At 42.9% G+C, this 13,899-nt stretch overlaps 1 protein-coding gene across 1 annotated transcript in view; it reads right to left on the bottom strand.

Moving 5' to 3' along the window:
• Window positions 1–1,641: 1,641 nt before the first annotated feature.
• Window positions 1,642–13,899, bottom strand: part of LOC133971390 (Na(+)/H(+) exchange regulatory cofactor NHE-RF2) — a 28,369-nt gene continuing 16,111 nt past the window's right edge. Inside the window, exons 3-6 of the mRNA XM_062408715.1 lie at window positions 10,796–11,023; window positions 5,923–6,076; window positions 5,226–5,344; window positions 1,642–5,110 (exon numbers count right to left, since the gene is read on the bottom strand). Coding sequence (XP_062264699.1) covers window positions 4,946–5,110; window positions 5,226–5,344; window positions 5,923–6,076; window positions 10,796–11,023 — 666 coding nt within the window. The 3' untranslated portion in view covers window positions 1,642–4,945. The remainder of the gene's footprint in view (window positions 5,111–5,225; window positions 5,345–5,922; window positions 6,077–10,795; window positions 11,024–13,899) is intronic.

The following is a 13,899-nucleotide window of genomic DNA, read 5'->3' as shown; positions in this document are numbered from 1 at the left end:
AAACATGAAGTGCCCACCTGTGGCTCTATTCTCTGCTTTGGTTCTCTCGCTCTGACATTACAGACGGCTCTGAGCTGAGCCCCCCCCCTTTATGTGCTGGCGTCACCACTCTGGCTTGCCATAACCTCCAGGGAGTTTGATAATTTGCCCACGTGTGGCGTTACATTTCGACAAAGATCAGGTAAGGGCACTGGATGTACCCACAGCCTCATGTTGTCAAGATCTGGCCTACTTCCTGCTTGCACAACGCTGGTAGTATGCCACCTAGTGGAGAGACCGTATTCTGGTGGTTCCATTGTTTTGTTGTCTCGCTTGAACTAACTGATGGAAATATTGTAGTTAAATGTGTAGTGGAACACATGTGAAGTGTATGACTCTGATCAACTGACTGATTCATACGCATGGTCCATATATACATTAGTTATCTGTGGTGGAAGAAAACAGTCATTTACTGAAATCTAAATAAAGATAACACAGAGTAGATATACAACAAAATGTCCTGTGTTTCACAGTGTGAAAGCTTTTTTGTATAATAAGATAATGTTGTTGGATAACATTTCATTCAGTTTCATATCACTTTTATGTTTTTACCTAATAAAGGTGGCATTAAAGTTTTTCTTTAAGCATGCAAGCCTGTGAGTCAATAGTTCTTATCTTAATTTATTGCAAAACATGATTTATTTTATTTGCAGTGAACGTCCCATCTAAGCACATCACATGGTTTCAGTGTTTGAGGCCAAAAGAGGTAAAATGATCAAGATATGAAAGCATCAAAAACTATTCAAGTTTATTACGTTGATCATTTCACGACCAATGATTTATTTTGTCGTCCTTTTGAGGGGTCCTAGGTTCAGATCCATAAGGGACTACATACGTTTATATGCAGTGGTTAAAACTCAACTAATTACATCAATTAAATACTGCTTACACTTTGAGGCATCATTACTTCAAATATAATAATCATATCTGATATGAAAAGTATGATGTGAACATTTATAAATACTCAAGAAATTAATCTGAGTGCTTCTTCCACTGTCCATAGTTCTGATTGGTTGAAGATGCAGACACATGCGGACACATAGAGGCAAGACAAAGGAGATAAGAGACTTATCACCAAGTCCCTGCTACACAGGCGGTGTGGCCTAGGGGGTAAAGTGGTCGTACTCCAACAAGAAGGTTACCGGCTAAAACCCCACTCTTCCCCATTGGCATGCCGAAGTGTCCTTGGCAAGATACTGAACCCCTAAATGACCCCTCATAAATGTTGAGTGTACTAATTGTAAGTCGCTTTTGGACAAAAGGGTCAGCCAAATGACATGTAATGTAATACCCACAGATTCACACACTCATTTTGACCTGTGTTTAACCTTTGTGTGCCCTGAAAGCTCACAGCAGCTGGCTGGTGGAGAAGTCTGAGAACGGGCTGAAACTGAACGCCGGCATAATCCTCGGCGGGGCGAAAGCCTGGGAGAGCGAGGGCTGAAGGGGAAGAGGGAGTTAAACGAGCGATACTGTAAAGATACAAAAAAAAGGACCAGGCGCAGTTTCACTTTTACAAAGCCTTTCAAAATACAAAGTGCTGAAATCCATCCGTTGGGGGGGGGGACGTAACAGAGAAGGCTTGAGAGATGACAACAACAGTTGAATATATCCAAAATCGCAATAGTCACGCTTTATTGAAAAAAAAAAACAGAAAAAAAAAAACCTGCGGTAATGTTTGCTTCACCATTTCACGCAGGGATGAGCCAGTACCTTCTGTGTGTGCTCTGCAAAGTAAGAACAAGGGTATGGATGCATGGGCACCAACACAAAACAACAACTAAAGCTCTCAGCATACATGGCATTTCTCCAACTTGCAGTCCCACTTGTTGTAGCATAGGCCTTTTCATCAGCATTGCTTAGGGTTTCGTGGTGGACGTCCTCTCTACACATAGGTTCACGGACACAGTGCTCAGAATGTGTGCGAGCATGTGTATGACAGCTGTCCCTGTATGTGTAGTAATCCTCGATAATCCCCATGGCTCCCACCGTCTCTTTGACCAGATCCTCCAGGGCATCGCTGACCTCACTCTGTGCGTCTCCCGTACGCCATCATGTGACCATGCTAACACACACCGCTCATGTGACACCTCATCACATCCGTTCATCTTAATATCTGCTACTTTGCACTTCTGAGCCTTGATCCCACTTTCTTCCCTGACCCGGAGGAATGTGCCGTGCTGAAATGTGCTCATTTGCCTTTCTGAGAGAATTGTCCCCACTATGGTTTCTGTGAATTGGAAAGCTTTTCAGTGAGCAGCAAGCTAGGTTAGCTTAGCACATTTGCAGTTAGTATTAGTCAGAAGCCCAGATTCTTATATTTGACAAATTTTCTGTTTACACTTAATTATTTGCACAAAGTAAACAACAGGTGGGTGAATTAGAGATGTGTTTAGCTTGCTTTTGTTCACTTTACACGGAGCTAGGCTAAACTTTTATACCTGTTTCCAAGCTAAGCTAACCTGCTGCCAAGTTGAACAGGAGAGGTTTCAATATTCAAACTTTTGTCTTTCCAAAAATTAGCACTTGTAGTATGACGTACTTACGCTTTCGTCACTGCCCGTTGGTTCGATTCCCCTAAATGTTTGACTAATGTTACTTTCACCGCCAACCTGATCTCCACACAGTGCTGTCTTACTTTCACAGTTAGCGTTGTATATATTGTTCATAGTGTAATGGACATGTTAAAGTTGGACCTGCAAGCAAAGAGTCTTGTATGCTCCTTACTGTGGGACGCTACAAGCCAGCAGAGCGCCGCGGGTTTAAACTGGATGGGCTCTTCAGTTAGTGGCTAGCTAGGCTAACTGGCTGGCTAACCACGCTTTTTACGAGACACTGATTGTCATTAATGCTAAAAAACTACATTACTCTGTAAATACAATTAACAACCTATACAAAGCTAAACGTGAAGGTTGAGGAATTAATTTAAGGACAAGAAAGTGTGTGTGTGGGGGGGGGTCAGGTCAGAAGCGAATGTATTGACAGGAAGTGAACTGGGAAGAAAAAGAAAGAAAGCAGAGGTAATTGTGCGACTGTTAACCTCATAAATTTAACCTTTTTCTTATACTTGACAAATATGTTGTGAGAAAATCCCTTTTAAATTCATTCAGTTTAATTTTTATAGTTGATCATTCATACTGACAATTATGTTCCACCATTTATATGAGCTTGCTTTGAAATCACAGTTACAGGTGTAAATTTAACACAATAACTAAAGTAAAAGTAAAAGTGTCCTTCACATAATCAAATTATGATTATTCTTTAATACCTAAATCCTCAAATCATTTTGAGTTTCTTTCCTCCACCTCACCTGAATTCATATTTCTTTTCTAGGACATTGTCTGATGCCAAATGATCTCTGGGTAAACACATACTTAAGTGCAAAAATACGTCTCTATTTGTGGTGTAAGTTTGCCCTCTGCTGTTCACATTAAAGCAACACTAAGCACCTTTTTAAACTTTAAAATAGCAGCTTCAATATTAACGCTACGCTGACTTGTAAAAGGGAGAATGTTGAAGCTTTCATTCCCTCTGCTCAACACCAACACCTGTTCTTACTCAATCTAACTTTGGTGAGCGGGTACAATCTCCTGCGAGACGTACATAACTGTTCTTGGATTTCTAGACTTAGGTTCGTCAAGATGAAGAGTGTAGTGGAATGGTAGATAGTTAGAAAGACTTAAATGAATTAAAAACGTCTATCTCCAGTTGTCAGCGGGGAAACTTTTAAAATATCAATAATCTTTAAACAGGCTTTGGTTTATTTTCTTACAGCTGCAGCTCTCCTGGTTATGGAAGCCGGGGGTCATGAGTAATATCCACCGTTCACTACGGGACTACGCAGTCACAGCTGTGAAGGGATACTTTTTCTCTACATTTAAAAAACTGTCTGTCTGCAGAGGGCGCTGTTGTTTGTTAAAGTAACATAGTGTTGCTTTAAGCTCTCAACAATATAGATCGCATTAATCGACCGGCTTGGCCTGAGAAACCTCCATTTTCTATTATTTACTTCATCAATGCATTCAATTTTAGTGGTGCTTACCTTCGTTATGCACACTGGAGCACAATTTGGAGAAAGAGGCTAGTTGTGATACACGTATTAGCGTATTTTATATGAAAGTAACAATGGTTCTTTCTGAATAAAGCAAGGCAGATCTGAAGCGGTTCAGCTGGTGCATATATGTGGGCTTAAGCTGAGGATAACTTGATCATCTCCTTGTTAAAGTACAAATAGATGTAGAGTACATTATACAAAACCAGCACACGCAGCCCTCCTTTTCTCAGTCAGTGGTTAATTGTCTTGGTGGGCTGGAGGGGGGGGGGGGGGTCTCAGCTCATTCACAGTGATCTTCTGCCAAGTTAGGGCTTCCGCTGACTGACAAAGTCCACAATCATTAATGTCACAGTGTCCATTAAACTGTCAGAAATCCAGTCCACGATCCAGACCATGATGTTGGGATAATGCTTATCTGTAGTTTATAGTTTATATATGTAAAATATAAAAATAACTGCCTCCCCCATTTGTTTGAAACAAGTCACTCGAAGTGTAGGCATGAAAAGGAATGATACAAGTAGAGAAGGAGTGATGGGGATTTAGGCAAATTCGTGAAAGCATGTTTATGAGTACATGTCTGTGTCCATGTCAGTTTCTGAGGTCAGTCAACGCTTTATTGTACTTTGATGAGGGACATTTAACATTTTAAGAGTCTCTTAAGTGGCTGAAGTAAAATCCGTTGTACGACTTTATTCCTCTGCCACTTTTCATTCCAGGAACAAATGATGTTCAGTTGTATAGAGTCGTCTTAAGCGTCGCAAGAATGTTCTCCAACAACACAAACTCATCCACGCAGAGGGCTGCAGACAGCTCTGTCCTGTGTTCTGTGAAGTGTCCCGTGAGGGGACTGTCTCAGAAATTACTGAAGAGTTCATATTTCTTCATCCAGTCCATCTGTGGTGCCTTCCTCTTTTCTTTGGCGTGCACCTTCATCTTTTCCTCTGCTGCCGTGGCGCTTAGACTCAGGCCCATCTCAGCGAATGGATCCAACAACGGGCTGCCCTCGTCGTCCGCCAGCTGGACCGGAGATGGAGGGATTATCGAAAAGGGGAACACAGATAGAAAGGTTGAGAGTTCTGACTTTACACGTGGAGAAGCAAACACAGCTTCATGCCTGAACATCCACACCCACCTGTGTGCTGTTGCCCTGGCTGCTGAGGTCGGAGCGCGTGGACCTGATGGACTGTGTGGTGGAGCTGCCGTTGATCTGAGGGCTGGGGGAGCCGTTGGATATGGACGGACCATCATAGTCTATGAAAACAATCGAAACAATACACACTTTTCACACAGTCTCACAATATTTCCTTCATTGATTCAGGAATCAGTGGAAAGTCAACTATGATGCAGCATAAACACATTTGGAAACACTTCCTTTTAAAAATCTGTAATGCTCTTATAAATTCTGCGAATGTTTCAGAAAGAAATGTGTCCATTGGTGCTAACTATAGAGACCATGGAGATAATATGGAACTGGTTTACTTCCCTTTTGTGTAACTTCCAATCCCTCAGTAGCTAAACATGAAAGACTTTGCTGGATTGAAAAATAAATAAATTATTAACAAATGTTCACGAAATTTAACACAATTCCTCCAAAATAACTCAAATAACTGAAAGGACCGATTTTTGGTTCCAATAGTTAGCACCAAACTTAACATCAGGAAACCTAAGAGAAAAAACATGGAAAATATAATGTTCCCCTTGAATAATTGAGAACTCATCTTTTCCAATATAATGTCTGTCATTCTTCCCTCGCGTGGCCTGACAACGTCGCATCATGGAAGTTCAGATTTACATGCAATATGCTTCCTTTCCGCGTCGGGCAGTGCTACCTTTGACATGTGCAACTGTGGGGATAACCCCCCTCCTCTTGAAGTGATCGTCTGTGTCTGGATCCACCACCAGCAGCCAGGTCTCGTCTCCCCCTTTCTTTATGAAGGCCACCACCTCTGCATGCCGCATGCCCTCGATGTTCACACCATTTACCTGGAAATCACACACAAAAAACAGATAAGTGTTTATCGATAGGCAGGAAAGAAGAGTGAGTTGGATAAAGATGATGGAAAAGAGGAAAAGAAGACTTTGTGGGCCCTGTAAGATAAGATCAACTTTATTGATCTCTTATAGAGGGATGATCACTTTTATTTTTTATATAGCACCTGTAAGAACCGCTGTCTTATCAATGCTTTTTCATTGTTGACATATTGTACACGACACAGAGAGCCTGTGCTACTTAATTTCCACAGTAGGGGGAGCTATACACCAATTTAATGATTCTACACAGTTCAACACGTTTTTCAGAGCCTCGGACCACTACACTCAATGTTGCTCTAACTCTTGTTGTGACTTATAATTCTTACAACAACGACTTGGGAAGGCATTTAGTGCACATGTGCACATGCAGCTGCAGATGAAGCCTGAAGCTGTGATCTACCACAGTGAGCCTCTTCTGAAGAACAATTAGTTCCAGGACCAACAACTAAAGCTGAGCAACAGGACATAATCAACATGTGAGCAAGGAACTGGCCAATCTATTCGACAACATTCCCTTTGCCTCTACACATAAAGCAAAACACAACAGACTGTTATTGTTTGGTCGAATCTAGACATCCATTAGGAGACGTTTGCTTCACTAGCTTTGTGCAGACCTTGGGTTCTCTGAGGCCGGCAGCTTTGCACAAAGCCAGGTTAGTGTTGGTACATATTCAATTATTGATGGCTCTCCTGGGCTCTGGGTTTAGTGGGGGTGTCAGGTGACAAGAGGCCCGAGGCCGAAATATTTTAAAATATTCACCGCTTTTGACAAGAAGTGAAGTGGAAATAGAAGCCGTGGGGGGGGCAGATAAGGTGTAAACTGGGATAGACTTTACAGGACTTTCAAGTGAGAGAGGAAGGACACACAAGTCAGAGAGTGCGTGAAGGGGACAAGAAGAAAGTGCGATCAACAGATGGAAAATGTGAAAGTCTCCTCTCCTCTCCTCTCCTCCTCTCCTCTCCTCCTCTCCTCCTCTCCTCTCCTCTCCTCTCCTCTCCTCTCCTCTCCTCTCCTCTCCTCTCCTCTCAGTTTGATAGCACGAGCACAAGCATCTTTGTATTCCGCCAAACAACAGGTGTCGTGTCATGTTTCACAGCCCTTCATTAACAGTCCATCCCACACAAGACAATACACTCTGTTCTCTGCCCACTGGGCTAATTAATACATGCTGTAGGAACAGTACAGACGCTTATTCCTCATGGGATAATCCCTCAGGAAACCTCTTGAGACAAGAATGTGTGCGTGCAAGTGTTGTGTGTGTGTGTTTGTTTTTGTGCATTATTGTGCACGTCTCATCAAAGTCATGATGCATGCAGCCACCTGACGTCCAACGGTTCATATTGAATTGGTTTGTGTGCATGTGAGTGTGAGGGGGCCGCCATAGAGCAACCTGGGATTGATCAAAGCAAGCAGGATGCATGTGCACATCTGTGAATATGACGTTTGTGACATGTGTGACTTTCAACTTTCTGGTCGACAGACAAAACCGCTGTGTGACACCAAGAGCTCATTCGCTGGAAGGGGGACTATGAGGGACAAAATGGGTTTTGAGAAGTCACTGTGTCTGTGAGCCTTATCTCCTCGGCCCGAGGGGCCTCAATGACACACATGGTTCTGTGCAAGACAGCAGCGTAGGGTGGAGTGTGTCTACTTTTGTGACGTGAATGAAGGAGAGAGTGAACCACTGTCCCGTCACTGTGCAGCTGATTTGTGGCCTATCTTGGAATTAGAACCCTAAGTTTGTTGTGACGGATACGAGGGGTTCAGGATACCCACGGTTGAGCTCCGACACAGCAGAGAGCCTGATGAGGCGTTCACAGGTGTCAGTGCTTGTGCCAGACACTGACAGAAAGCTGAGCTCTCTCATCATAGCGTCTATACACCACACACCTCCTGAGCAAGGGGGCGTGGTGAGAGAAAAACACGGCGAGCGACAGAGGGCATGAGAGGGACCTGTCATGGTTGTTCACCTCGACAACAAGCCGCTGACAGACGACACAAGAGATGTCCTGACACGTGGTCAGAGACACGCACACACACACACACACACACACACACACACACACACACTCATACGCACACTGAAAATCCGACTATCTCCAAGGGGGGTTCAGCATTTTTTTGTCCAAACAAAACAATCACACTGAGATAAAGTTATTATCCTGGCAAGAAGATTTACCAGAACGCTTTAAATCTAATAAAGAATCCCAGAGGACATTAAAGATGATTACACCAGAACACAGAGCCAAAGTCCAAAGCTTCACACAACTCGTTATCCTTTCACACAAATGAACGTGGATACATGACGAACGTATATATATATATATATATATAATACAAAACTGTGGTCAGATTTTAAAGATCTTTCAAATGGGTCATATCATGTGGGTCAGGAAACAACAAGACTATGGCTGCATCTTTCAGTCATTTTATTAAAGATGAATCTGCCCATGATTGTCTTTATCAATTGATAATTTCTATTGAATCCCCATTCTTCCACAAATTTTTTTTGTGTGACTGAAAACCCTTAAATCGGGAGATATTTCATTTCATGTGCATCATGCCAATAAAGCTCCTTTTATGTAGAAAAAAACATGGCCTGTAACTAACTTGACTCAGACCTCATATTGTGTGTGTGTGTGTGTGTGTGTGTGTGTGACTGTAAAGTATGAGTGTGTGTTTGTGTGGCAGACTGTTCCTGCCATCAGTGACCTGCTACAGGATGTCCCCACACCCTATCACCAGCCAACTAATGTCCCAGCAGAGCGTCGCCTCATCAGCATCCTCTAAAGCTCCGACTCTCACTGCTGAAGTCAGATTCATAACATTCAGCTCAGTCATAGTATAAAGCAGGCTCATTGTTTCCCACTCAATTATTACTTAATATTTATTATTTAAAATATTTGGTGAAGCCACAGATAATCTATTACAGTGAATATATTATTGTGGATATGACAAAAAGGAGATATAACCAGAGCGCAACTGATTTATGGGATGGCTGATAAACATCGTCCTTTATGATTCTTCTGGTATCTGTGTTTGCCAATATGAGAACTTAATAACATTCCAGAAAATATGGGCATTTATGCATAAGGTATATAATAATCCTAATTGCGTTTCTATGGTCTATGGTTAAATATCAGAAATGTTTTACCCTCTTATATCCATATCAGCATTGGAGACTGACGGAAAAAATCGTCTTATTTATTTTGTTAATTTGGGAAGAGCTGGTCGACAGTAGACCATATATTTACTGGACTGGAAGAATGGAGAATTTCATCCAACTCAAATTTAAAAAAAATTACAAAAAAATTCTGATGTGAAATACATTACAAACTCATGTGAAAACATATAAAGCTCCAGTGAATTCCTACATGAACTGTGCCTGACCTCTGTGTCCAGCTCTGCAGCCTGATCTGGACCCTGATGTACAACGACTGAGGGCAAAGGTCATGGGAATGAAGGGTGAATGTTGTGTGTGTACACTCAGATGAGAAAATGCTTATGATGATGATTTTTTAAACCAGGGGAAAAGATGATTTAACATCCATGCTCTCCGACACACATGTTTCTGTCTCGTACGTAACACGGTATCAGTCTCCATTTATCACAAGGTTTTACAAGAGGAGACCCACACATACCCCCCCCCCCCCCAAGCCCCTGCCATCAGTAATTACACTGATTTATAGCCGACTGTCCCCTGTGAGCTCTCTACTCTGATATGCAGTCAAGATTGAGTCCAGATTCCAGGTCTGTTCTCCTTTGAATCAGGGGCCCGACGGCAAATGTGATTCCTTACCTTTTTAATTGCGGCTGTAACAGTACAAGAAGTTGAGGGGTCACATCTGGATTCGATCAGCAAACTTAACTTTTCTGTAACTTGTGACGTCATTTAGATAAAAGCTATTACTTGTTATTTTTTAGAACATGAACGCAAATGATCCATCTTCATTTGTGCTGTTGGTGGCTTTTCTACCAGGACCTGGTGCGTTCAGGTGTTCTCACACAGCTTTTCTCTTTAACTACACACAACCAAATTAGTTCCTATGCAAACACTATGCAAAAGCATCTGGTGATGACAAAGATAGTGAAAATCCACTCTTTTCTAAAGTGGCATGATGAAGGGTTACAGAAAGCCTCTCGGTTTATTTTCTCACACCCAGTCATCAGCATGATAAATATACCAGACTAACCTGAAATCATTTATGAATTATCTCCTCGTAAGTATGCATGTTTTTCTGATCCCCTCTCTCCTCTTTCTACTCAAGCCAGTCAAGTGCACACACATGCACGAAACACACATTAAACTCACTCACTGACTTGAAAGCTAACATGTGTATTTTAGACTATAAATAAAGACGGACAACAAGTCTTCACTTCCTCCCACTATCCAAAAAAGAAGCCAAGATAACCCGGATACGCGGCCATCTTGTAAATTTGGAGCCAGAGTCTGTGCAGTAGAGATCGGGGGATGGAGGATGGAAGCGAGGTCCCGCTGATGCACTCTGGTTCCTAAATTGAGGGATCGACTGAACATTCCGATGCATCTCATATCTGAATGGCTTTTTCGTGTTTGTTTCCATCACTATGGAAAACATTTACAGAGGAGTGTAGAAAACAGCAGGCTCCTCAGCACCTACAGACCCTTCATCCACACCCTTTTTTCTTACCTCGATGAGTCGGTCTTGTGGCCGGAGCCCGGCGCCGTCTGCAGGTGATCCTGGGTCCAGGGAGCGGATGTACTGTCCGGGTCGTGAGCGTTCACTGTGCAGGTTGAAGCCGTAGCCCGTCTCTGTCCGCACCAGGTGGCACAGACGTGGCACAAGCTCAGACGGGCTGACCTGGAGCCGTGGCTGGGATTGCGCGTGGATGTGAGCGTCAGCCTGAGCAAGAGCCTCCTGGATGAAATGAAACAGAAGTATATTGTCATTTAATAAGCTCCATGCAGAAAATCCTCGTACCTTTTCGTTTCCCTCTCATTAAGTTTTTGCATCCAACCAGCAAACAAAAGGAAGGGGGTGAAAACATAATCTCCTTGGCGGAGCTAAATAAATATTTCAGTGGGTCACCTGGTTATTTCAAGATACTTAAAAGTGCAGAGCATGTGATGATTTCCAATGACGTGGGACTCAAACACGTGGTTGAGTCACTGGTCCTTTATAACCAGCCTGCAGGGTGAGTGTTTCATGCACAAAAAAGTGGGTGGAGTATCGCTTGAAGGTACAAATGAATAGACTATTGTAAAGTAACGCAGCTTCACCAGTCGAATAGTCAAAAGAAAAACATATCAGACGGAATGTGATCTAATAGTTTTGAATAAAAATACCCAAAGCGTTCTTTGTTGGTTGCAAATTGATTCTTCCCTCATGTTTTCACTTTGTGCTGCCATTCAAGCTTAGAGGTGTCACAATTTATTTTAAAAAGAGCGAGTTTCCATCTGGAGTGAAACTCTCCACTATTGGCAAATAAATGAGCCTCGGAGAAGATGCTCATAGAAGCTTTAATGGTTCCCTGAGCTCTCCAGTGTGATCACGCTGATTTACCACCTACATTAAAAAGAACATGCCGTGAGAGGAAGAATAGATGATGCAGCTCTGCACCCTCAGCTGATATTTGCTGAAAGGTGAAGCTCTGGTTGACACACATGTCGTGTACATACAACAGACCTGCAATCATGTTACGCAACTTGAAAGGTCTATTGTTTTCACTGCATGAGTCCACCATGCACGTGCTAAAAATACATATAGAGTATGTGGGCAGGGTGAGAGAGATATGAAGGTACTGTAGTGTTCTAAGAGAAAAAGTGAGTACTGTCCTTTATTCATTTCACCAGCAACGTACTGCACTAATTTATTATTACAAATTTACCATGAGCGTGCCTCAATCACCACAATGCTGCCTCCAACTTTAGCCCTCAACCGTAAAAAACTAACACAGACGGCAACATATAATTTCATTTGAGGCACCAAATTCCTGGCCAGTGATCTGGGCAGCTTGCCCTGAGAAAGAGGGATTGAGAGAAAAAAAGAGGGAGCGGGAGTAACAACAGAATAATTCATGAATCCCCCCAGACCCTCCTTTTCCTGACTGGAGAGGAAGTCCCTGGTTTGGTGAGGCAGCTGGATCTTCCGAAGGAGAGAAAATGTATTAATATAAAATCAAAACCTATCAGCATTCAGGGATCTGGGCAACAGAAGGGAAAACAAAATGTCATGAGAGAAGGAGAGGAGGAAGGGAATAGGAGGGAGAGGGTGCGTGGGAGGGATCGAAAATTAGATGCAGCTCAAAGGGCTGAGAGAGAGAGTTCGAGAAAAGACGGAGCGAAGTAAGCTGAGAAACAGAGCAGAGAGATAAACGGACAGATAGAGAGACAGAGTGGTGCGGGTAAATCAAGACGACAGTGAGTTTCCAGTCAGAGACGACGGGAGAGGAAAATAGTTTGCTGTGGAACTCGAACATAAACAGTGAGAGTAGCACAGCTGGGAGTCATTATGTGGGGGAGACGTGTCTGCCAATCTAACCTCCGACTGCCTCTCACTGCCTCTCTGCACCCCACTAATCATCCCCCGGGGATCGCGCCATCCCTTATACCCTGCGCCTTCGACATCAGCGTCCATTTAGGACACATTCTGATTCCGTCTCGATGTCCCGTGGGTTTGATCCGTACGAATTTGATGGTGAAAGTCTGGTTTGTCCGCAAGGGAAGGGTGACAACATGACTCTGCGTGTGTCGAGGCATGTTAAACTGCTGGTTTCTTCCTGTGTCAGCCTACGAGGCCTGAAGTGACCACATGACGTCTCCTGACCAGGAGGCCATCAAAGGAAAACACGATCATCTGTGTTTGTTTGAAATGTGGGTGTTGAAAAACCTGGTTGGGTTTTGATTTGATGGGACAGGAAAAGAGCTGTAACGTTTTCCCCCTCTATCAGCATCCAGCCTGTCATCAGCCGGTTAACTGCGTCAGACACTTGTTTTGATTTTTCAAAACACATGGGAGGAGGAGCAGCAGTAAAAAAACATCCATGTTTTGTTTCGGGCTCATGTGAATATCTGCAGAGCCGCTGAAAACAAGTTCACGTGGAAAGTTAGGCACTAAATCAGGCTATAATGACAATAATATGGAATATTTCACGCCTCCTGCAGAACATTATGGACACACACACACAAACACACACATACACACACTGACCTCGGTGTCCTGACTGTGGCACACTGAGAGGATGTGCAGTCACAGTGCCATCCCATGAATTCCTTTAGGTTCCTGCTATAATAAGCCTTTGTTTAAGTCAATGAGTGAGAAAATGTGGGGGAGAGTACAGTGTTCACACAAGCCTCTGTGGAAGGATTGCACAATTGTCGATTACATTAGTTGTTCATGTTAAAGCACACAAACACATGGGTTAATCCATGCATTGCCTTTTTGCTCCTGTGTGTTTGGTTTTGGTGTCACGTTGGTTGCTGCAACTTTAATTCAACAATCACTGTCCAATGGAGGAGTTTAAGAAAAGAGTTGTTTACCAAGGAAAAATCTGTGGTTGTCACATTATTTTTGTAATGTTGCATTTAAATAGGATTATTTAATTGTAAATGAAGTGGTAACAGTGTGTATGCATGTGTTTGTGACTGTGCGTCTTGGGAGTAAGTCAGAGTTTTATAAGGTCTGTGACTAAAAATGAAGACCCAATAGTTAACGTGTTTAATTTGTGTTTGGATTTGCACACACACACACACACAAACACACACGCACACATATTTCCTTCTGCATGCGACCGC

The sequence above is a fragment of the Platichthys flesus genome, chromosome 16 (assembly GCF_949316205.1).
Source record: "Platichthys flesus chromosome 16, fPlaFle2.1, whole genome shotgun sequence".
Taxonomy (NCBI): Eukaryota; Metazoa; Chordata; class Actinopteri; order Pleuronectiformes; family Pleuronectidae; genus Platichthys; species Platichthys flesus.
Note: the sequence above shows the minus strand (reverse complement) of the source record. Positions and strands in the feature narration are given on the sequence as shown.